Source organism: Vicugna pacos, unplaced genomic scaffold, assembly GCF_048564905.1.
Source record: "Vicugna pacos unplaced genomic scaffold, VicPac4 scaffold_19, whole genome shotgun sequence".
Classification (NCBI taxonomy): domain Eukaryota; kingdom Metazoa; phylum Chordata; class Mammalia; order Artiodactyla; family Camelidae; genus Vicugna; species Vicugna pacos.
Genome location: NW_027328740.1, coordinates 71,511,515 through 71,536,500, shown reverse-complemented (window position 1 = coordinate 71,536,500; position 24,986 = coordinate 71,511,515). Strand labels below are relative to the sequence as shown.

Below are 24,986 nucleotides of genomic sequence, written 5' to 3'. Positions count from 1 at the left end.
GGCTGCGCGGAGGTCCTCAGCTGCAGGTGGCACCGGCCGGAGGCTGGGGCAATGCTGCCAACAGTGGGCGCGGCGGCGGGGCAGCGGGGCGGGGGCACCCTCACCTGTCTGTGTGCGGGGCTCAGCCTGGGCTCCGCGGCCTCCGCTTGCACCGGAAGTGGACCCAGGCTACCTGTGGGCAAGATAGAGGACTGAGCCCAGGCAGGCACGGCTGGCCAGGTAGGGCACCTGAAGTGCAGATCCGCCAGGCCGGCTGCCGGCCTTGAATACGCGCTGCTAGGCAGTTTCCAAGAAGACGGGATCTGTCCCAAGAGGGGAGGTAGGGCAGGGTGCCAGATGCCTGGTTGGGTGCGGTCTTACAGGAGAGCCACGTTGAGAGGGTGCAGAGCAGCCCCTGTGTTGGCGGGGCTAGGAATTTGGGGTATAGGGTGGGGATGATGTGTGCCATTCCCTGTGGTCTCCCAAAGAACTCGCACCCCCAAGCAAAGGACCCTGCTCCCTCCACCCTTCACTGCATCCCCTGCCTTCCCCAGCACCACCGCCCCTGCCCCCGGAGTGTCCCATGACCTCTCCCCACACCAGGCACCGTCCCTGTTACAGGTACTTATCTCCTGGTGGTTCCAGCCCAAGGGTGGGGGCTGTATCTAACCAGTTAGGATGCCTGGAGCCTTTGTATGAAGCCTCAGACTATAATGCAGGCGTGCACAGAGGCCCCTCAAACAGGATTCCCTGCATTCCCTCCCCACCACGCACCCACAGCGCAGCTGCCACACCAGGCCAAGCCTGCAGGAGGACCGCTGTTCCCTCTCCTCCTGTCCCTGATCAAGAGTGCACCGCCCACACTGCTGGGTATTTAGTGGGCCTTAGAAGAGCAGCTGGTATTTTCATGGACAAATATTTGCTCTTTTGGGAAGAGTTGAGTGCAAAGGGATGTAGGGTATGCCTTTTCTGTTGTCCTGGAACTGGTGACTAGGATGCAAACTTAAGTCAAAGCAGTTTTTAGAGAGAGCCGCAATATATCTTACCCAAAGATCACTGTTCCCCTACAAAGGCAACACCACCTGGCGGGTGGGGTCCTGGTCCCTCTTTCTGGAGGTTGGGCTTTGCACCCTCCAGCTGGGACAGAGCCCGAAACAGCTCTGAACACGCTCCAACAGGCTTTCCCAGCACAAACTGCCTTTATTTTGAATCTGGCTGAAGGAAGCAGCTGAGAAATCTGGGTAAATCTTCCTGGGTGTAACCATGCCTTTTGTGCTGAATGAAAGAGCGGCTCTCCACATGCTAACAGCTTAGAACTGAATGTGTGTCGAAGCCTTCATGCATGTAGCATGTTGGGAACAGCGTTTCATGGTGAGGGGAACTCTATAACTTACATGTGTATGGGGAAGCCCTCACTCCAACAGGGTTTTCCTGCACAAACTGCCTTTATTTCGAAATTGGCTCTTGCTGAGAAATCTTGGTAAGTGTTCTTAAGTGTAGCCATGCCCATTATGCAGGATGAAAGAGCGGCTCTACACTTTTTCACATCTCAGAAATGAATGTGTGTTGAAGCCGTCATTCATGTAGCGTGTTGGGAACACAGAATTTAGTGGTGAGAACTATGTAAATTACATGTCTATGATGAAGCACTCTCTCGAGCCGGGTATTCCAGTGCATACTGCCTTTATTTCGAAACTGGCTTCTCAGAAGCCTGTGGTCTCCACTGCAGGTCTGTCTCCAAACCCAGGGCCAGCATGGTAACTCTGCTCCCCCTGTCTATTCTGGAAGTTCTAGGTGTCCTCCATGGCCCTACCACCATTATGTTTTTGGAAAACCCCGCAGATGGAATGGGCCTGAGAACAGGAGAGCTGGATGCCAGAAGCCACTGCCCAGTGTGAGGCTCCTGGGAGGGGCATCTCCTCTCCGTGGGCTCTGATCTAACCTCCCCTCTCCCCCACCCCCACCCCTCTCCTCCTGCATTTCCTGATTGATCCCTGGATAATGGTCCATACCAGGAATGACCTGGGAGAGGTTTTATGAGTCTTTAAGTGGAAAAAAAAAAAGAAATCTTTAGACAAGTTACTGAAAGTAACTTCCAGCTTTACCGGGAAAGACCTCATTCCAATGTTTAAGGCTAGTTGACAGGGTGTCAAATTGCTTAACCACTCACATCTGAGCAAGTGCTACCTCTCTCTCCAGCTCCCCGCAGCATCCACCTGTGGCAACTTGGCCAAAAGAAGGCAAGAAAGCTCTTTCCCCTCGCCAGCACCAGCGTGGCTTTGGAGTCAGTGGAGGCTGAGAGAAAGAGCCCCGCCCTGAGGTTTGAGGGGCCTCCAGCCACAGCCAGAGGAGCGGGGGTTTTCAGAGTGGCCCAGCAGGGAAACCAGGCAAGGCCACCTGGCCCAAGTCTTCCCTGCCCAGAGAGCCCCATGAACTGCTTTGGGCCACACTCCCCGTTTGGGCCCCCTGCAAAAAGATACCACGGGAGCCACACCTGAGAAGGCAGAAGGACAGCCCTTTAGCCTGGGGTCCCAGCAGGTGTGTCCTGTGAGACCTGTGGCCACATAAGTTCCTTGTCTCTCCAGGTCACTGAAGGGACTGTGCTGGGCATCTTGGTGGTCAGGGACATGGGAACACCTCTAAACTCTGAAGAAGGACAGAGAGACTCTTCCTGGAAGCAAGGATTCCAGGGAGACACCTTGCCCAGAACTGGGGGACTGTGTCCTGAGCAGACCCCTGGGAGGCAATGTGGGGCTGTGGGGTCCTCTTCTGAGAAGGGAGCAGGTGAGTTTTCCGGGGGTGGGGTCCTGCTTTGTCCAGATATGTCCTTGTGTAAGACTCATTTACAAACACCTCCAAGTCCACCTAGGGGTGGCCCCAGAGGTGGGGGTAGAGGAGGAGAGTGAAGGGTGCAGACTTAGGGCCCCCTGAGCCACCCAGGGAGCCAAGGGTCAGTGGGAACATCTTGGGAGTCTAGTGCAGGGGTGGAGGACGAGCACTAAGAACATGCCAAGTCATGCAATAAAGTGACCCGTGACCACGAGACACAGGTGGCCGTACACCAAAAGAGGCAGATAGAAATTTAGACCCAGGATCTGAGAACCTTGAGAGGGGCTGGAGGGTCCCAGGAACCCTCAGGAACAGCTCTTCTAGGGGCACAGACATCCCAATACACACATTTCTCATGGAAGCTTTTTGGGGTGCAGAGTGAGTTACCAGGATCCTGAACTTAGTATGGAATCACGGTTCCTGGCAATAAATTGCTGTCATTTGTCCCTGGACATGCACAGGGGAGCTGACTGCTGTGGGGGTCACTGCAGGACTAGAATCTTCTGGTGTCTGCTCTGTGACCACAGAAACCCAGGGGGATTTCTCAACAGGAGAACCTGGAGACCATGCCTGCAAGGACCACCCTCATGGGATGGCCAAGGAGCTCGTGGTACCCAGGTCACCAAGTGACGAAGTTGTGAGGTTGCCTGGGGAATCGTGGGGGCATGTAGATTTCTGAGGTCAGCACGTGGGCCCAGCACTGCTGGATGGTCTGCACAAAGAGGGGCCTGCCCTCCTGATGATGGCTCTTAACACCTGCAGGGAAACTGCTCCCAGGGCTCCTGGAGGTCCATATTGAGAGTGTCCTGCCAGCCTTGTGGGGTCACCTTCCCCTGATGCAGAAGCAGACCTCTCTCCCTTGAGGCCCAGGGGACACCTGGCTCAGGTGCCACCTCTGTGCCCTGGACACGCAGAGCCCCAGAGCTCTGGCACAGCCTGGGGTGTGGTGGTGTCCGGGCAAGAAAGGCCCTGGGAAGGGGGTCATTCAAGGGCAGAGGCCACTCTGCAGGGATGCTGGACCTGGCAGCAATGCACTGCTTCAGTACTCCCTTGGGTTGGGTCTCCAACCTGTGGGATGGAAGGGCCACTCCTTCCTGTGTTGCAGTCGGGGGAACTAGATCCATCGTCAAGGTCAGCCCTGAAAATGGAGGCTGCGCTACCTCCATTCCTGGAAAGAAAATCAGTCCCCTCCAGTCCAGGTGATTCAGAAAGTCATTCAGCAATGTTCGGGGCCCCCACTTTAGGCTTTGAATTAGAGCTGAGCGGCTTAGGAGGCCAGATCCCTGACCGTGGCTCCAGGAGCAGGTTTTCTGCTGGGGGACAGGATCCTCACAAACACCTGTGTCTTTGTGGGACACTCCCCTCTGACAAGCTGGGAGGCAGGGTGCAGTTGTGGGAAATCGTGTTTACATGAGCAGAGGGCCACCATGTGGTGGGGGCACAGGAGACTGTGAGAATGAGTCCCACAGCCTTTCTGGAATCAAAAAACTGGCAAATGTGAAAAAGTGCATAATTTGTTTTATTGAACAGGCTGCTTATGTACGTTTGGAGGACCAGGTTCAATGACTCAGCATCCCTCCAGGACAATAGCCTCAAGAGAAGAACAGACAGAGCAGGAGGAGATCTGGGGTTTCTCCCAGGAATGAGGTGGAACAGGGATTTCTGCAGATTTGCAAGGAGTCCCCGACCACTGAGCATGGGGTTACAGCCCCACGAGACCCCTGTCATGTTTGGCTTGGGCTCTGGTTCTGGCCTGCTCATGTATTCTTCCAGCAGAGTTCCAGAAACTCAGAGGGTGGACTTAGAGGGGCTGCGTTTGGAACCTAGTGAGGAGTTGGAGGGTCCTTTATATTGAGTCCCTTCATCCTAATCACCGTAGCTGAAGCCCAACACCCCCCAGGCCCCCATGGTTGCCGTGGAGGGAGAACAAGCCTGGCAGGTGACCTAGGGGTCCCACTACTGTGTCCTTCCCTTGTCTTCGTTCCCTTTCACCCCGGAAGGTGTGATTGTCTCGTGTCATGGTGGCCTCCACAATGTCCCTCCCGGTAATCTCTCTTCTCCATCAGGTGGGGTTCCCAACCCCGCTCAGCCTTCTCTGCATGGATGCTGAAGGACCAGGCCCACCTGAAGTTCTGAGCTCGAGCAGTAAGGTGGAAACAAAGAAACCAATGGAAAAAAGAAGCAAGTGATTGTGGCAAAGCTCCCCACCACAGAGAAGCTGCCCTGAGTGGAAGGGAGAGTGTGGGCATGCCCGTTTGTTTCCTATCTCCCAGTGCTCTTAGCTTTCTTATTGCCTACCTGCATGGTTACAACAAAATGATCTGCAAAACTGAAAATATTTACTCTCTCGCTTTTACAGAAAAGGCTGGCCAGCCTCTGGTCCGGTACCAGGCAAGAGATTGGAGTTCCTTTCCAGTTTGGAAACATCTTGGCAGGCCCAGGTTTGCAAAGGTCTTTAAGAGTAGTTACGGAGTTTTGCTTTTAAACTTTTTTACGGCTGTATATACTTGTGTGATGTGGTTGTGATGTATAATTCTGAGCCGGGATTTTCTCAAACTGTTTCTCACTTCTTATACCAGACATTCCTAAATTCCAAGTGGAACTGCATATTAAGGAAGCCATGGAATTTAGCAAAAGGATACAGATCTCATTTCCTTTTAAGCATCGGTGTACCTCCATCATGGCAGTATTTGTTATGTGTTATTGATAGGGGAACTAAGTAGTAAACAGATTAATAGAAAATAGGGGATTTTAGGTACACAGGTTCATCTTTTCAACATTGTTTGTAATATTTGCAGTTTAAGATGACCATTCCTGAGAAACAGGCAGCCTCTTAGAATGAAATAGCATTTCCTCTGAACCATAATTAATTTTTATTTTGTAGACAGCAGGAAGGGTAATAACACGTCACACATTTGGGGACGTCAAAGAGAAAATGTAACTTTCTGGGAGCGCACTCCCCCGCCTCCCCCTGCCCTTTTTACTGTCCCATTCTCCCTGGAAGGCTCTTTCTTATCTTCTGCTCATGGCTCCAGTAACTCTTTCTTCCTCCTTGTTCCTCAGCTGGTAAGGTTAGTTTTCTACTTTGAACAAGCAAACAAGCCAACAGAAGAGAAATTTCACAAGCAACTCCCAGCACATCCGCTCGCCTTCTGATGTCTGTGACCTCACTCTCGGTGCCCCACCGCTTATTAAAAGTGGCATCGAAAGCCAGTTCCTCCAAAAGTCCCCGAGGCCCCATCCCTCCCATCTTCTCTGGGTTGTCACTCCCAAAACCATCCTCTCTTTCACTGCCTCATCTATTTTGTTCTCCTGCTAGTTGGCACCATCAGTATATAAACGTCCATCCTCTTAAACCAACAGCACTCCTTGACCCTAATTCACCCCCACCAATTGCCACCCTGTGTCTTTGCAGCAAATCTTTAAGGAGTTGTTTAAACTCACTGTCTGCATCTTCTCTTGAGCCATCCCCTTTTACACCCATTCTGGCTTTTCGCCTGATCCCTCGCTCTATGGAAACTGCCCTGTCAAGGCCATCAGTGACCCCATGTTGCTAAATATAGTGGTCAATTTTGACTCCTCATCATGCTTGGCCCCTCGGCAGCATTTGACCCAGCTCTTCCATCCCTCCTACCCCGTGTTCCTGCTTCACTCAACCCCCAGCCCATCTCTCTGTCTGTTTCTGCTTTTGGCCTGCTGGCTGGTCCTTTGCCAATGTCTCCTGTTTTTTCCAAACATATACTGTGGGTGTTCCCCAGGGTGGGTTCCTGGGCCTCTCCTCTCTCTCTCTGCTATTCCTTTGGTGGAAGCAACCCAGCCTTGGAAATTGGCATGCCATCAATTTCTCGATTTCTCCAAAATTCCCTGATTTCCCCTTTCCATCTGAGCCTTTATCCCTGAGACTCACATCACATTCTTTTCCTTTCATTCATCTTGCTTTCACATTCATACATATGTTCTACTATGAAATTACTTTTCCAAATTTTGAATCAGTACATATATATCATGTAAAATGCTCAAATATGTATTATTTCCACTAAGATGCTAATTCTACCTTAGAACATTTCTGCACTTCTGTATTTATGTGAATAAAGCGAATAGTATTTCTACAAGCCTCATAGTTAAACACTGTTAGTTTGGGGCTATTATGTAACATGAAATAATGGTACATCAACATAGTCGTTTTTCATTTATTTTTATGTAACACCGAGATGAGGTTTTTGCCCTGAAGACTGGTTTTATTGAAATTTTACCTACGTTACGGACAGTCAGTTTATGTGAAAGCCCTCATTTCTCCCCTTTTTGATATATGCTCCATTTGGCTATATATAACATATAACTTGGCATGAAACAAAATTCCCAAATCATTCACATAATACAATTAATATGTTTAATTATATTTTTTAAATGTTAAAAAGAAAAAGAAAACAGATTCCTCTACCTATTAGGCACTTCTGTGGCAATATGTAACACACCCCTTAACCATGACATTGAAGAACTGAGCTGATACCAGCCCCTTTCCACCTGCTCAGCCCCACCTTTTCCCATCCCCTTTCCCATCCGGAGAGGACATCCCTCCCATTGTCCAGGCCCAGATGTTGGAACCATGTCCTTTCTCTCTCTTTCTTTTACACTCACAGACAGCAAATCCAGCTTGTTAGAAAATTCTGGATATTCTGTCTTAATTAAATACCTGCTCTCTGCTCCCCGCCCTCCTAAGAGCCACCTTCAGCCTTTCCTGGATACCAATAGCCTTCTGTTTCCATCTTTGCTTTCCTACAATCTCTCATCCACACAGAGTCAGAGGGAGCCTGTAAAAACATACATTGGGGGTGGTGGGTGTTGCTCAGTGGTAGGGCGCATGCTTAGCATGCTTGAGATCCTGGGTTCAATCACCAGCACATTCATTAAAATAAATAAATTACTTCCCCCCAAAAAACACAAACACAAAAGCATAAGTTGGACTACATCACCCCTCCCCTCAAAACTCACTAAACGGGTCACCATGTCATTAGGAGCCAAAGTCGTCACAAAGGCCTCAGGACCCGGCGTGCTCTGCCTCTCTGCCCACACTCTCCCCCTCACTCTGGGGGCCTCTGGCTCCGGCTCTTCCTTCTTCCTCCGGATCTATTCTGCTTCAAGTTCATTACTCCGTGAGATCTGCCAGGATTGCCTTATTCTCTCCTGCCTGCCTCCCACCCCACCGCCATCACCCGAGTTTGCTCATATCACTCTTTTTTAAAAATTTATCCAAACTCTTGCTACCCCAACATGCTGCCTGTTTCCTCTGCTAAAATTCTGAGCCCCCAGTGATGGGGAGTCATGTCTATTTTGTTGACTGATAAAGCCCGAGAGCCTTGGGAACGGTCTAGTTAGGAGATTCCCGTATGTAGTAGGAGCTTATACACATTTGCTGAATGAATGTAGATGCCCTGGTCCAATCCGATGGAGCACTTCTGTGACGTGCTCAAAGAATAACTCTCCTTTCCACCTGAGAGGGGGTGACAACTTCCCTGCTGATTAAAGGCAAGAACTTTTTGCTTTATGCTGTTAACCTTAGGCGGGGAGACTGGGGGATCTTCATATATATTTTTAAATTTGGTTCACTCTGCAGTTGGTCTTTGGTCTCTGTATAATTTTGAGAAACTCTTTATAAGTGATCATTCTTTGATCAGATTGAACAGGTTCCAGGGGGAAGGACCAAGCCTGTCCCATCAGCCATCCTATGTGTCTTGTCCTGGGACCCAGTGGATGCTCAGCATGTAAGTGAACCGACAGGAGTGAGTGAAGAGATGGGAGCATCTCATTATTGTGGCGGATCTCTGTCCAATGCCTTGAGATTTGGGGAAGGGTTTACGAGTGCAGAAGGGAGAGGTCAGGTCCTCTGTGCTTTTCCTGAGTGCCCTGGCCTTACCCATTCCCCCAGCCCCCTCTGGGCAGCCAAGCCAAGGAGCTGGGCCACCAGGGGTTGTGCTGATCAATAATCCACCTTCACCCCAATTCCGGGGGTAGGTACACATGGTTGTAGACACTGGAGTCAGGTCCTTGGAGGAATTCCTCACCGAACTATGTTTTGGACCTTTTATTTTTCTCTAGAACCTCCAGCTGAAGAAGATTGTCTTAGACACATGAAAGTTGAGGACACCTTCTGTCCCCTCGCAACCCAGGTGGGCCTGGGAGTCTGCTTTTTCTATTGCCGATGGGCTCGTGTTGATTTGGGCATCCCTGTGCCTGAATTCCTGCAGTACACTCGGTGGTAAGGATGGGGGTGCCTGGCAGGGAGGGAAGCGGGTTGGGAGACTGTACAGCTGGGCTGATGTTAACCTGGGGTGAGCGGGAGCTTGCTGATGCATGGCATCTCGGGGCAGGGAACTCTCCACACTCAAGAGGGGTTCCCACTCCCGCAGGGTCCCTTTGATCAGGGTGCTGGGCTGTCAGGGGACCACAGGGGTCCCAGTGAGGATTAGGGTGCCTTCAGGCAATGGGAAGTGTGGGGTCCAGTGGCAATTGAATTAACTGTGCACCCAAACCCAGCCCCCACCTCTTTCAGCCTGTTTCCTAATCTGCAAAACTGGAATGTTATTAAACATCTCGCGGGGTCATTGATGGGCTGGGACAGACTACACAGTCAGGAGCTGGAATTCTTCTGTCCCCTGATTGTTTGCCTTCTTTCTGACTATTTGCTCTCACAAGCTCAGTCTCTCTGTCTCTCGCTCTTTCACTTCTAAGTTTCTCTCATGCTCTGGTTTCATTTGATTTCCAACCACCGCCCCTCCCCTCCGCCAAACTCCAGATGAGTGAACTTGATTTCTATGTGTCAGTTCCAAATTCCCAGGAAAGATGCTCTGTCACCCTCTGGATCTTCTGTCCAACCCATGAGTTGTGGCCAGATGAGCGAGTCCCTCTGGGACCAGCAGAGGGTCTCTGCCCAGCCCCCAGCCACCACTGTGGGAGCACATAGCTCTCCGTGGAGGAAGTACTGGCTGTGACCTTGTGTCACTAAGTGTGAATTTATGTCTTCTCTTGAACCACCTTCATCCTCCTAAACAAAGATGAAAATTAAACACTCCCGGGATTTGTGTCATGGAACACTCAGGGTGGGGGCTAATGGGGCTGGAATTTCTGCTGTATTTAAGGGGCTACAGTGAATCCCCAACGAGAGCCTGCAAAGGGAACAGCACCGGCCCCACCCGGCACTTAGGGCGCTGAGTCTGCGTGACGTTGAGCCAGGCTTCTGACCACAGCTCAGGGGTCTGGTCTGACCAGTTAGCCTTTGAAACCAACCAGCTTTGGATTCCTCAATCCCACCCTGAGGTTTTACCTGAACCATCAGCTTCTGTATCTCTGAAGACAGATGCTGAGGACCCTTCACGTAAGCCGTTCGCACAGCCCTGTTCAGGCCTTTGTGCTGCACGGTCTGCCCGGCGAGCTGACCGAGGTTGGTATTTTACTGATGTTAGAAGTAGTCTGGTTTCCCGATGTACTGTTTCACTGAACAAGCAACAGAAGCCACTTCTCGCTGATAAAAGCAGAAAAGGGACATAATGAAAAGATACTGGGAGGGTGTGTGGAGTGGCCAGGACCGGAGCCAACCCAGGAGCTGTAGGAGGTGTTAGGGAGCCCCAGGCACCAGGCTGGGAGGGGTGCTACCGGGCCCCCTGCCACCCCAGAAGGGACCCCCCCTCCACCCGACCCTCCACCTCACTCACTGCAGGTTCATGTCCCGGCAGGGCCAGGTCACACTGAAGCCACCAGCACACACCTCAGTTGGGGAGCTGGCCCCGTCTGAGCTGCGGGCGTGCCTGGTGTGGGGAGAGGCCCAGTTAGAGGAAGGCAGTTCCCCTACTGTTCCGAGTTAAGGTGCAAGTCAGTGCCCATCACTCAGGAGAGCCAGGCTGGACGGACCTCATTGTGGTGACTAGGCTGTCTGAGTTCACTTATTACTTTCTACGTTTGAAGGCCCTGGAGGGAGAAAAAGTGAAGGTTCTAGTACTTATTTTGTGTTTCCCACGTACCAGGTGTGGTAAACAAGCCACTTCAGACAAGGCCCGGAGCAACCACGTAAATAGGCCACGGAGCAAGTCGTGCAGTCAGGCCTCTGTGGTCCCGAAACCCGTGTCCCCATCGGCTCCATAGTTACCAGTGGAAACTAGGGGGATTTATGGGACTGTGTGCTCCTGTGAGGGCTGGGATATGTGTGTTTAAGTCCACATCTTCAGAAACTCGGCTAGAACCACAGCCACTGATTGCACGGTGGCAGAGGAAGGGAGGATTCCAGCCTCTGGTCCAGCTCGTGTGGAGCTCAGAAGTTCTTCCTCCTGTCCTGAAAATAACACCAAATCTGAGGGAGCTGCAAACCCACTGCTCTTCTTAGATCCCAGAAGACTGAGGGGGAAAGCTGCTTCCAACCCAGAGAGGTTGCAAAGGGAACAGCGGGCAGGCTTGGAGAGTCACAGCTCCCAAGGCAGAACCTGCTTTTGTAAGAACCCTGGGGGCAGGCAGATTTAACAGGTCCCTGAGGCCAGCAGGAGGCTCAGTGTGGGGAAATCAGAGTGTGACAACTCCAGGGGGCCAGTCAGAGGGGCCCCATGCTCTTTTTCATGTATTTTACATCCAGGACCGTGTCCTGTTCTCAGAATGAAGGTCAGAGGATAACTCCTCATGCTTCCTGCCTGGAGAGGAGAAAATAACTGTATTGAAATACACCCAGAACATTCTGTTTCATTGGGGGAAGTTGTTTTTTGTTTGTTTTTTTAATGAGAAATTATTTTACCAGAGCCTAACCAACCTGGGAGAAGGGAAATCCCTTCTGTGTCACCCAAATTGGGGTGGGGGGAAAGAGACACACTTGTGGAGGTCACAGCTCAGGGCACAGGCTCAATGAGAACTAATCACAGGACTGCAGATGCCCTGCTCTGTCCCGCTCCCCCAACACCTTACCTCCATGTCAGTAGGGCCCGTGTGTAATAACAGGAATAATACTAACAGAAGTAAATGTCTCAGGAGTGTCTAGGGAAAACCCAAAGACAGCGGGGAGATGAAAACAAGGACACACAGGCTGTTTTAGCCTCTCACACCAATAGCTGTAGCAAACTACACACAGCCCAGCCCCAGTAGATAAACAGACAACCTCACAGAAGAAATTATTTATTTTGGTTCTCTTACCCAGTGCATTCCATGGTGCATCCTCGCCTAGAATTGAGTGGAAGCAAGTCCATCTCAGAAGGGACATAACTGAAGAGGGATGGCTTCCCAGACTCTGAGGGGCAGAGAGAGCACCAGCCTGGGTTAGAGAAAGGTGAGGGGTGGGGTAGGGTGTGGGCTGCCTTCTTCCCCATATAAGGAACCTTCCTGAGGCCAGCACAGTAGGAGGGAGGGCCATGGGGTGGAAGCAGCCAGACTTCATCCTGAGAACTGTTGGGATGCCTCAAAGGGACCATTCAGGTGCCCAAACTGGGCCCTGATTGAGGGAGCCAGTCGGTCTGACTCAGAGCCCAGGACTGAGGTGGGCTCACAGCAGGCCGGTATTACTTGGCCGGATCCATTTCACTTCTCCGAAGCCCTGTGTAAAACATGAAGCGTGGACGGCCTGGTGAGCACAGCTCTGCCCTCAAGACCGGTTTCAACTCCTCTCTTCCCAGAGAACAGCATCTCTGAACCCGTCCTGGGTGACCTCACAGAGATCACCCTAGTGGCCCAGGCTAGTGACCGGGAACATGTACCTTCCTGCAGGCAAACCCTGACGTCCACTGATGCATCATATACTGGCAAAGAGTGAGTCACTGTGCATTGGTCTAACAGCAGAGACTCTGCCAAAGGCCCAAGAGGTGGTGTGTGGGACATGCAGGGGTGCAGGAGTGTAAGCAGTGCAAAAGTGTAACTGGTGACAGGGGTGCAGGGGCTGTGGAGGGCGCAGGCATTTCAGGGGATGTGGGGGTGGAGGGGTGCAGAATTGCAGAGAGTAGCAGGGGTGCAGAGGTGCAGGGAGTGTAGGGATGCAGGGAGGTGCTCAGGGACCTGGCCAGGATAAGAAGGCAAGTGCACATCCTTGCAGTCAGCCTGACCCCGGTAGGCTATTGCAATGCTTTTGGGCTGCGGCGGCGGCGGTGGCGGTTGGGAGGCTGCCCGGGCAAGCCGATCGATTTCTTCTCTTCCCTGCAGCCTGGCCTGGGGTGGGGCTTGGCCGCCGGAGATTCGCCAGATGTTGCACTCCAGGTAAGCTTGCTCCTGGTAGGTGGGGCGGTTAGGTCAGAAGGCAGTGGCAGCGGCAGAGGGGCGGAGCGGGTCTACCCCTGGTGAACGGGTGGAATAGCTGCCTTGTCCCGGCTGCTGGGCCTGGGAGCGGCCTCTTCTTCCCCAGGTCGCCGGACACTCCTGTCCCACTCAGCTTGCTGAGTGCGGAGTGGGGGCGGGGCCGTTAAGGTGCGGGACCCACGGGGGGAGGGAGGCTGCCGCGGGGGAGCCGATCAATTCGCTCCGCTCTCCCCAGAGGCGGAGCCAGGGGCGGCTTCTGCTGCCCTAGAGGCGGGACGCGGGTCTCCAGATGATCTTGCTCCTGGGAGGCGGCGGCGGAGGCGGCAGGGGCAGGGGATGTGTTCCAGGGAGTTGCTCCATTTCTTCTCTCCCCCACGGCCTGGCTTGGGGGCGACGTCTGCCGCCGGAGATTTGCCTCAGGTCCGACTCCAGGTGAGCTTGCTCCTGGGAGATGGGTGTGGTGCGGTCAGGGGGCTGGTAAGGTGGTGGCTGCAGGCATAGGGAGGCTGCCCCGGAGGAGACTGTGGATTAGCTCCATGTCTGCACCGCGTGGCCTGAAGGCGGCCTCTGCTGCTCCAGGTCCCGGGACACCCCTGTCCCACTTTGCCTGCTGGGGGCGGGAGGCAGGGTAGTCAGGGTGCAGGGGTGGCGGTGGTCGGGGGCCTGCAGCGGGGGTGCGGACCATTTGCTCCCATCTTCCCCGCGTCTTGTCCTGGGGGCGGTCGCTGTTGCCCTGTGTTATGAGACGCGTGTATCCTAGTCGGCCTGACCCCGGGAGTTGGACTTGGTACTTTGGGGGTGGTGGCAGCAGCGGCAGGTTTTCCCATGGAACTTGTCCATTTGCTCCCACTTCCCCCCATGGTTTGCCCTGGGGGCGGTCCCTGTTGTCCCAAGTTCGTCGGACGTCCATCTCCAGGTCAGCCTGCTCCCTAGAGGAGGCCACTGTGAGGTCATGGGCAAGAGTGGTGGCTGCTGCGGGGGTAGGGGCTGCCTTGGGGAGCTGGTGGATTGGCTCCCGTCTCCCCGATGGCCTGGTGTGGGAGTGGCCTCTCCTGCCCCAGGTCACCAGACGCACCTGTCCCACTCAGCCTGCTGGGGGAGGGGCGCCCTGGGCGGTGCCTTTAAGGTGCGGGGGTGGCGATGGCGGGGGTAGAAGACCTGCAGCGCGGAGCCTGTCAATTTGCTCTCCTCTTCCCCGTGACCAATCCTGGGGGCGTCCTCTGCTGCCCAAGAAGCCGGATGCCCGTCTCCAGGTCAGCTTGCTCCTGGGAGACGGGCCCGATGCGGTCAAGGGGCAGAGGCAGTTGCGACGGCCGGCTGCCCCGCCTAATGGGGCCACTTCTTCTCCTCTCCCCTGACCTGGCCTGGGGACGTCCTCTCTGGCGCAAGATTCGCCTGACACCCCACACCTGGTCTGATTGCTCCTGGAAGGTGGGCGCGGTGAGATCAGGAGGTGGAGAGGACAGGGGCTGCCCCTGGAGAGCTGGAGGATAAGCTCCAATCTCTCTGCAGGCCTGACGTGGGGGCGGCCTCTGCTGCCCCTCGTTCCCAGGTCACACTTCTTCGGGTCATATTTCCCCGGGGTTGCGGTAGGGTGCGGGGGCGTCGGGGTGTTGGCGGGGGTATGGAGCCTGTCACTCGGGAGCTGGGGGTTTAGCGCCCATCTTTTCCGCAGATTGGCCTGTGGGCAGCCTCTGTTGCTCCAGATCGCAAAGCAATTTCCCTGACAGCTTAGCCACCAGAGGTGGGCAGGATGGGCTGAGAGGGCTGAGGCAGCCGCCAAGGCAGCGACGGAGGGGGCTGTCCCTGGCCAGCTGGTCAATTTGTTCCCATCTCAACCTTTGCTGCCCCAGTTTCGCAGAACGCCCTTCTCCAGTTTATTCTTCTCCAGGGAGGTGGGCGCAGTGCATGCAGCCCGAGGTCTGGGCTCTCCCTTGGGAGGGGCAGAACTCTCTTGTTCTCCTTTGTCTTTATTCTTCAGCGAAGTGGTTACTGGACGCAATTCTTAATTCTGAGAAAGTGTAGCCTGTGTTATGGAAGAGCTGCTGGACAGTGAGGTTTCTGGGTGGATTTTCACATCAGCTGATGCCCCAGGCAGGCAGGAAAGCTATTACTCAGAGCTTCTTAGTCTGGGGTTGGGGATGGCCCCGCCATCCTTGCCATGCTTTTTAAAAATGTGTTACTCCCCTCTTTTTCCTAGGTGACATTTTAGGTTATTGGGTCTCAGATTGCTGGCACACTCATCCCTGTTCTCAGACATCTTTTAAACTTGGGTGAAGTGATAAGTAGGGGAAGATGATTTACTGAAAGGTAAGAATACTTAAATTCGCATTAAAGCTACATTCTGTCAATCTTTCTAAAATGATTTTCCTCTGATTCTAAATCCACGACCTAGTGAATGTTGTACTCCTGTGTAAAATCATTGATCTTCACATCACATTTGTTGAGTGGTCAACGAGATTTGTTAATTAGATTATTCCTGAAAGGAAAAGTTCAGGCTTTTCAGAATTCCTTGTCTGATGTCACCCAGGCAGTCACAGTAGAAGACAGAGCTGATATAAAAATCCCTCAGCTGCCTGAACTGCAAAGCTTCTGGGATTACTGATCCCTGAAATGCAGGTGACTCTTGATGATAATCTGGGGGATGGTTTAAATGATCAGATTCTTCCAGTCCTATAAATGGGTTCTGTGGCCCCAGCCCCGGGAGAACTGGACATAAGGGCCATATCGTGTGTGGTGGGATGGGAAGGCAAGGTGTAAGAGCTGGAATCACTGAGATTCCACACTCGCTAAACACAGACTCCAGAGCCTAATTGTTGTCAGGTTCTGTTCTGGATTTGAGAGTGTGTTCATACATGATTCTTGCCCTTCTGGAGTCACTGCCTGGGTGGAAGTAACCTTTACATAGATCTGTGGAGGATGACATTTAAGTAGATGGGCTGTTATGGTTCTCAATGTGCCCAGGCTTGCTCTTCCAGGCACTCGTGGGACTAACGCGAGTCATGTTATTCACTCATTCACTGATTTATTACCCTTGAATTGATCACTCGTCCCACAGTAAGTGAAACAAGGTAACAGGAAGCTGAGTTTTGTCCCCTCTCCTATCACTGATTGTTTTTCAGTCGGGCGCCCTGCGTATGCATTGTGAAACGGTGGTATTTCGTGCCCAATGGGGCAGCACTGTCAGTTCTGAGAATCAGGGGAGACACATGGGTAGGACAGCACCCTGACACACATGGCACCCCCCATCCCGTGAGACAGAATTGTCGATGCTCAGGTGACCCGATGTAGACTGCGGTGCTAAACCTGAGCATGTTTAGTTATCCTGGTGGCTATGAAAATACAGACTACCAGTCGCTACCTCTGGAGACTCTGAGGGTGTGCACCCCAGGATTCTGCATTTTAAGAAGCACTTTAACGAATCCTGATGAAGAGATCTGAGTGTCCCACGGAGAAACACTGGTGTGCGAGGCACCAATATTGAGGATTCTCAGGGAACGATGCCTTTTTAGGATGGTCCATGGGCCCTCACTTTAGACTTTTGCCTTGAGTTTAATTTTATGTGTTCAGAAGTGATGTCTTTCAATTCCAGTGCATGTCAGCATGCTCTGTGCAGGGATTTACTCTCAGTAGATGGCAAAAACTATGATTCTTCAGGTCACCGAGCTACACTGTGAACGATATTTTATTTTGGTTTTCTTTGTAGCAATGCAGAGTCTCCCGAGAAGAGATTTAGACTCAACAGCTTTGTGTCAGACTTTGGAAGACCGCTGCTGCCCAAGGTGTTCTCTGGCAGTGCAATGACGAATCTAGGTCCCTCTTTCACTGCTACATCAATGAAGTGGACCACTTGGACAAGGCCAAAGCTGGTATCCCTACCATAGCCCTTTACAGTGTTATTCGGCTCCAGGAAGCCATCAGATGCAGCAGGTGGCCAGAGGAGGAGCCGAACAGACTCATGAAATGTGACATCCCCAACTTTATCAACACGGACCAGAACTCTGCCTTTGTGGAAGATGATTTCCTGATTTTGTAACTACCGATTGTTCTAGAAAATAAGCCAGTTGCCCAGAACTCACACAAAGACTTGAATTGAGAAACGTGCTTTCTCAGGTATCTTTCTGAAGATGTGAAGTCTGTCTTTGTATGGAAGGAAGTCCCCTTTCACAAAACTGAATGTGTTTGTGTCTGAGAGAGGGAAATGGAGACAGAAAGACGAAGAAGCAGAAGAGAGCCCCCTCAGAAGAGATCTAGTTAAGGTGAGTTTTTGTGCCTTTAAAAAACATTTGGGGTTTTAGGGGGAACAAAGTATTTACACTGTCTTATTCTCCTCATTGGAAACCTTGGCCCCGTCGTCAGAGTCAGCGGCCTTGAACGGGGGTTGCACGCTGCGTTTCATCTGGCACTGCCACTTCCACGCTCTGCCTTTAGCACGTTGCTTTGCCTGTCAGGGTTGCCACCCTTTTAACTGTAAGGTGAGGAGTCTGGAGTAGATGATCCACCCCAGCTCTGCTGTTTTGCAAATTTCTGATTTCGTATTCGGATGAGTCTGGGATACACCCAGAGCAGTATAAACCAGGCCCTACCTCCTGCCTATTGCTGGGGCATCCCTCAGGTCTGTGCCTTCTACTCAACCCTTTACTGAGCCCAGCTTTTGTCAGGAGCCCAAGTGCCTACCGGGATGGCAGGGGACTTGTCTTTCGTGGTCACGGTGGCCAAGAATTCTATTGGTGTGCTGAAACAACTCTTCTGAGATCCTCCACCCACCCCTGCTCAAACCTAATGACAGCACTACGGTTCCTTTCCTAGGAGGAGGATCAATCCATGGTGCATTTTATGACAATCCTGTCCCCAGGGATGCACGGAAGTTTATCAGCTGAGTGAGGGGAGGTGCCTCTGTGTCCCTGTATCTCTGTCTGCTGACAGTTCGCTGCCACCGGCTACTGAACAAGAAAAGTGCTATTCACCATGTTGTGTGTTTTCCAAATGTGTAGGTGATGGTCTTGTGGCTCGTGCGTGGGCTTTGATTTGGGATGGTGAAGGGCTTATAAATACCTCATCAACATGTATTCGAGGTGGCCTGGTGCCACACAGATTTGATTCATGAAGGCATCAAGCCTGCACACTGGTTTGGAAACAACTTGGTTTTGATCATTCACACTGCATGCATGACTCGCTGCTAATCTCTGGGTGGTTTTTTCATTTCAGATTTATTCACCCCATGTCTTGCTTAAGCTGAAAAATACATTTATTTCACCAGAATATTCCCTGATTCTTTGTTTACACACATCCAGTTTTTTTAATTCCTTTAAAAATGATTCTGTGTTTATAATGCCTCCTAATTTCTATCATCTCTATGTTGCCAGTGGCCTGAGACATGCACCAGATTTGATGCCGGAACAGTTCCACCAAAAGAAATCCCTTTGCCGTAATATCTTTTGAGGAAAATATTATTCTTTAAGGCTCTAACAGTAAATCGTAGAAGAAAGCATGGAACATTTCTTGTAGTTAATACATGTTCATGTGAAAAGAAATGATATTTTCATTAAACAATGTTGATTTTAATAACTTTTACAAATGTGAACATTATTATTCATAATTTAAGTAACCAGATAAAACCACAGTTATTTATTATGAAGATTGAAAACTATTTACATGGTCTCTTAATTAGAAGTAGCTTTATTAGAAGACTGAAGGGTATTTAAAAGATGGAAAAATACCCATGATGACACCATCATTTTTATTAACTAAATATCAAGAACTGTGCAGGGATAAGATTTAACCCTCTGCAAACTGCCAAGTTAGCATGAGGTAGTTTGTGGATGCTGCCAGAGGACAGGACACTCCCCCAGGATCAGAGACAAAGGACTCCCTGCCAGCACAGAAGGCAGCCTGTGGTTCAAGTTCATATTGGTTCCTGAGTTCCTTTCCTATTGCTGTTGTAACAAAGGACCACAGACTCAGTGGCTTAAAGCAATACACATTCATCTTCTCACTGTTCTAGGGTGCAGTAGTGCAAAGTCAATGTCAGTGGGCTAAAACCAAGGAGTGGCCAAGGCTAAGTTCCACACCTAGGCTCTTGGGAGGGATTCATCATCCTACCTTTCCCAGCTTGCAGAGGTGCTCACACTCCTTGGCCCAGGGCCCTGTGTCACTGTGACCTCTGCTGCCACTTTACATCTCTGTCTCTGACTATATAGATATAGAGGAAGAGTCTTCTACATCTGGTATGGACCCTTTTTCCTACATGGACATTGTATCCTTATTTATGTGCAGATGAAAACCCCTTCCCTCCAGGGTGCGGTGGCATCAGCTCACAAGATGACCACTCTGGGCTTTAAGTGTCCTCTTTGTATTGTCATCAGGGAACTTCTCTTTCCATAGTTAGCTCTGTGTTACTTTGTTGTTATATTTTACCCAGAATTACTGAAAGTTTTACTTAAAAGGGATCCTAATTAGCTCTGTTTACCTGTTTCCAGAGCTGAAAGCTTCAGTTCTAGAGTATCAGTTTGATTTTTCCTAAAAATACATTCCAGTATATTTCTCTGGTGAAAGTCTCTACCCTGTTATCTATTCTCCCATCATTTCCTTATTTTCTTGAATATATTAAAAGTATTTTATAGCCTTTATTGGTAACTCTGATGCCTACATCACCTGGGGTTTGCATCCTTTGTCTAATGCTCCTTATTCTCATGTTATCTGTCATATAGTCTGGACATGTTGCATGTCTAGAAATTCTTTATTACATGGCAGACATTGCAAATGAAAAATCCATGTTATCTTCTGTGAGAGCTTTTCTACCTTCCCGTTAGGCAGACAGTGTGAGGGACTGATCATGTCACTCCAATCAGGCGCTGAGGTGGATCAGGACTAAAGTGCCTTTTTTCTTAAAACAGCTTTGAGGTATACTTGGCAAAATAATTTTCACACGTTTAAAGTGTACAGCTTAATATGTTTTGACGTAAGAATATCCCCAAGGAACCATGACCACACTCAAGACAGTGAACATACCCATCACCCACAAAGCTTCTCTCCTGACTTTTTTTGTCCCTCCCTCCCTCCCTGTCTCTTCCCCTGGGAACCATTGATCTGCTTTCTATCACAACATATTGGTTTGCATTTTCAAGATCCTTATATGAATGGATTCATGCAGTATCTACTCTATGTTGTCTGACTTCTTTCATTCAGTGTAATTATTTTGAGAATCATCTGTGTTGCTGTATTAATAGCTTATTTGTCTTATAGTAGAGTATTGTTTAGTGCTGAGTTTTTACTGAAGAGTTTATTGTGAGCAGTGTTTGTATAGACCATCATTTCTTTCTGCATTTACTTCTTGATGGATGCATGGGTTATTTACAACTTGTGCTATTATAAATAAAATAGCAGTGAATATTTGGTTATAAGTCTTTGTATGGACATATGCTTTTCCTTTCTAAAGCACCAGATGAGGAATGTCTGGATTATATGGTACATAGGTGTTTACCTTTTTAAAAGAATCTGTTAAAGACTTTTCCAAAATGGTTGTACTATTGTAAATTCCTCGTGGTGTGTATCAGTTCTGGTTGCTCTACTTCCTTGCCAGCACCTTGTAAGGTCAGTCTTTCTAACTGTATTCATTCTAGTATGTATGTGAACTAGTATCTCACTGTGGTTTTTAAAAGTATTTCTCTAATCATTAATGACACCTTTAATCAGCATCTTTTCATATGCTTATTATCCATCTGGATATCTTTACTGAAGTGTGTTTTCTGGCCTCATTCATTCAGGTGTTTGAATTATTATTGAATTTTGAGACCTCTTTATTCTGGATCAGATACAAAGAGAGACCATTATCAGATATATGATCTGCAAATAGCTTCTGTCTATGGCTTGTCTTTTCATTTGCTTAGCAGTGTTTAGAAGAGCATTGAAGAGTCTTCATGTTCATAAAGTTCACTCTATCAGTTTCTTTTTAAAATAGATGATACTTTTGGTGTCATAGCAAAGAAAAATTTGCCAAACCCAAGGCCATAAAGCTTAAGCCTATGCTTGTTCTCCTAGCTGTTTTATAGTTTTAGATTTCCTATTAAGATCTATGATCCATTTTGAGGTAAATTTTGTATATTTTGTGAGGTGTGAATCAAAGTTCATTTTTTTTTTGCGTATCACTATCTAATTGTTCCAGCACTACATGCTGAAAAGATCCTTTCTCCACAGCATCCTTTTTGAGAATCAATTGTCTGTATAAGTCTTGGTTTAGTTCTGAACATTCTATTGTGTTCCATTATTCTATTTTCCTGTTTTACACCAACACCCTAATTTCTGATTACTGTAGCTTTATAAAAAAAAAGTTTGAAAATCAGATAGTGCAAGTCTTCCAACATTGTTTTTCTTGTTCAAAGTTGTTTTGGATTTTTGGGATCCTTTGAATTTTTATATGAATTATAGAATAAGTTTTTAAATTCCTTACATCCTGTTCTGCCAAAATTCCACCCATGTCTTTGGCCGTCTCCAGAGCCACATTTTCTGAAGAAGTCTCTCTAGATCCCAGGTGAAAGGAATTTCCCTTTCGTCTGTGCTCAAATCACATTTGATATTATTTGATTCCATTTAATCATATTTGCCTGTATGTACTTGTCTGATCTTTCCAGCCATTTAGTAAATCTCAAAAGATTAGGAATCTTGACTTGGTTCCCTCTGTGTGCTGAGAAACTAGTTCTATGCTTTGCAGGAGTGAGCCCTGCAGTAAGAGGTATCTGCAGCACACATCTAGCTCATTGCTTGAATATTGTCAAGGAATTCTGCAGATTTAGAATTGTTTATTGATTGTTGTCTCCAAGACGGCTCAGTCTTTTTTATTTCTATTGCTACTGCTGCAGTTTCAAAGAACAATGGGCTAGTTATTTTGCAAATATCAAATCATACTCTAATTGTGTTGTCACGCAAATTATGTGCTGCTGTGTCTTAACAACCTGCTTAGTGTTCACAGGCTCCTTCACTCATGGAAAATTTGGGAGAATGTCATATCCTTAGAGATAGCAATGCTGTCTTTGGCGACCTGAGCAGCAGTATCTGAATTCACTCCTGCTATTTTTCCAGTGTCCCCTCTAGACCTCCTCCAGCCCTCCATGGGGGGCCCTGCAGTTCTGCCCTAGAAAAGCCTGTTGCTTCTCAGGAAGACTTCCCTATGAAACATAATCATGTCCTTCTTGTGGGGACATTCAGTCCAGAGACCTGAAAGCAGGGGAAAATGTTCAGCCTGCTTTTGGTAGAACCTAAATTCTTCCATACTTGTTAGAAGCAATTTCAATGAGGAAACTGTTTTGGCATCTAACAAATCAGCATAAATGACTGATGAGGAAGATCAGCTTCCCCATCCCACTCAGTCGTCATGTTGATGTGACACACACATTGGCAAACATTTTCCCCTGTGAGCAACGTAAAGTTCAAGACGTTATGAATGGCTTTTTATTTTTATTTCTTAGTCTTTCCACATTCACTGTGTCTCGTGAGATTATATGAATCCTGCTTATTTTCAGCCCAGCACTAAACTTTTTAAAAGGATCACGTGTTTAAAAGGCTAGTGGACACTTTTTTAGAAGACAGAAATCCTTAGATTTTGGTCCCAGAGTTGAATCTTGGTTAGTGGTGAATGAAAATTCCCGTTAAAATTTTAAATTCAGTGATATAAAGTCTTAAAAATAGTTAAATATTAGTCAATTTCATTAAACACTATAAGAGTTATTTACCTTTAAGCCTGTTTCTGGGGCAATTTTGCAATGATTCCCTCCCTTTATCGATTCCCTCTTTATCAGAATCCTTGAGAGGCCCCTGTCATCATTGTCAGTATCATCATTATCATCATGGAACTGATTCTTCTGGAAGATTCTAGGAAAATAAAGAGATGGACGGGATTATGTGTAGGTCAGTGTGTGCATGTACAATAAGAACAGCTGTCAGGCATTAGATGCAAGATACCCATTTCATTTAGGGGAGAATGTGGTCATGAAATCCTGATGTGGTGAATGAAGGAAGCGGTGGGAACAGGATAGTCAATGCAAAGGAGGAGGAAGTGAGTGAGTTGGAGAGCATAGATCCTTGGTTAGTTGATCAGCACATTGGTAAGAATGAGGGGAGTGTGATGGCAGAATCATGTCCCTCCCCGGCCACAGGGTAGCCACCTGTGACATGTTACTGTACATGGCAAAAGGGATGACAGATATTTTAGGATTAAAAATCTTAGAGGATTTCTGTCTCCTAAATTGTCTATTAGTTAGCCTTTAAACCCATGATACATTATTATAGATTAGTGCAGGGGCACAAATAAAAAGGATTCATATAATCTCACCAGACAAACTGAATGTAGAAAGGATAAGGAAGAAAAACAAAAAGTCACTTATAAGTGCCTGGAACCATAAATTGCTCATGAGGAAATGTTACACAAGGTGAATGTCACAGCCACATACATACTGCCTGAGTGGGATGGGACAAGGGGATCCTGAGATGAGACAATAGGGTGAGTAGTCTGGATTGTCCAGGTGGGCTGAATGTAATCACAGGGGTCCTTAAATTGGAGGATATTTCCCAGCTGAGTTTAAAATCAGAGGGAGGTGTAGCGATGGAGCAATGTTCAGAAAGGCTGCTGACCATGAAAATGGAGGAAGTTGAGGGGCACAAGCTAAGGAAGGTGGGTGACCTCTGTAAACTGGAAAAAAAAAAAAGGAAACATTCTCTTCTAGACCCTCTAGAAGGAAGGAACCCTGCTGGTATCTTGAATTTATCCCAATGAGAACTGTGTTGGATCTCTGACATCCACAGCCATAAGCTGATAAGTCTGTGCTGGTTTAAGCTATTAAGCTTAATGGAATTTGTTACAGTGGTAATAGGAAAATAACATAGTGAGCGGTAGTGTAAGGGATTAAAGGTCTAGGATGGGGTGTGGAGAGAATTCTGACATTTACACCTAAAAAACAACCAGGTGAAGTGGGAAGGTGTTTTAAGGAAGTCCTACCTGGCAGGGCTGTCAAGCAGACTGGAGTGAGCGAATCCTTGGAGTTAGAGGAATCAATTAAACCTCTACAAGGAAAATAAGAAATAAAATGTAGCAGGGCTTCAGTGTTAGTAGATGTAGGAATGGAAATGGGCAGAGAGATATAAACATTATTTTGAAATTAGCTACAGGTTTGATGACTGCATGTTTGGGAGAGTTAGCCGATGTGTGGACTGAATGCATCCCCTCAAAATCCATATGTCGAAACCTCATCTCCCAGGTTGATGATATAAGGATGCGGGGCCTTTGGGAGGTGATTAGTAGGATAAAATGAGGTCATGAGAGTATTGCCCTCATGAATGGTATTAGTGTTCTTATACAGGGCCCCAAAGTGCTTGCTTCTCTCTCCTCTCTGGGCCATGAAGATAGTGGGAAGACAGCCATCTTCGAGCTGGCAATCCTCTCCCAGATACATTGACCTTGAAAGCCTCAGCCTCCAAACCATAAGGAATATGCTGGTTGTTTAAGCCACCCGACACACGGTAATTTGTTACAGAATCCCAGACTGACGAAGACAGTGGAGAATGCCACTGCGTTTGGCACTGATTGCCTGGAGAATGCTGAAACCCAGGGAAGTGGGCAGCACAGACGTTTACTCATTTAATCCTGCCAACACTGTAGGGGATAGAGTCTACATTTTCCTCGCTATTTAAAAGGTAAGGAAAAAGAGGCACAAATAATAACAATGACAATGACAACAACAACAACAACAGCAACAATAATTTGTCCAAGATTCACACAGAACTCCCTGGAGGGAGAGTGAGAATTAATACTTATGCAGGCTGGCCCCAGAGCCCCTGCTCATAACTACTAAGTCAGATCACCTTGCTTATTTAGATCAGTTTTTTTTCAACTGTGATATGAGTGTACTGTGTCCAGTAACTTATAATTTCAA

At 48.8% G+C, this 24,986-nt stretch overlaps 2 protein-coding genes across 3 annotated transcripts in view; both read left to right on the top strand.

The window, feature by feature from the left end:
* Positions 1–17,043, top strand: part of LOC140693508 (uncharacterized) — a 234,737-nt gene extending 217,694 nt beyond the window's left edge. Inside the window, exons 16-19 of one of the 2 annotated variants that reach the window (XM_072957326.1) lie at positions 2,179–2,366; positions 2,565–2,763; positions 3,360–3,426; positions 4,339–4,812. In XM_072957326.1, coding sequence (XP_072813427.1) covers positions 2,179–2,366; positions 2,565–2,763; positions 3,360–3,426; positions 4,339–4,663 — 779 coding nt within the window. In that variant the 3' untranslated portion in view covers positions 4,664–4,812. Of the gene's footprint in view, positions 1–2,178; positions 2,367–2,564; positions 2,764–3,359; positions 3,427–4,338; positions 14,494–15,262; positions 15,373–16,768 lie in introns of those variants that run through there. The other variant, XR_012069270.1, reaches the window with a different exon arrangement.
* A 1-nt stretch (position 17,044) lies between these two features.
* LOC140693519 (trafficking protein particle complex subunit 9-like) overlaps positions 17,045–24,986 on the top strand; it is a 335,939-nt gene continuing 327,997 nt past the window's right edge. Inside the window, exons 1-2 of the mRNA XM_072957339.1 lie at positions 17,045–17,321; positions 24,588–24,747. The gene's annotated coding sequence lies outside the window, so the exon portion shown is untranslated. The remainder of the gene's footprint in view (positions 17,322–24,587; positions 24,748–24,986) is intronic.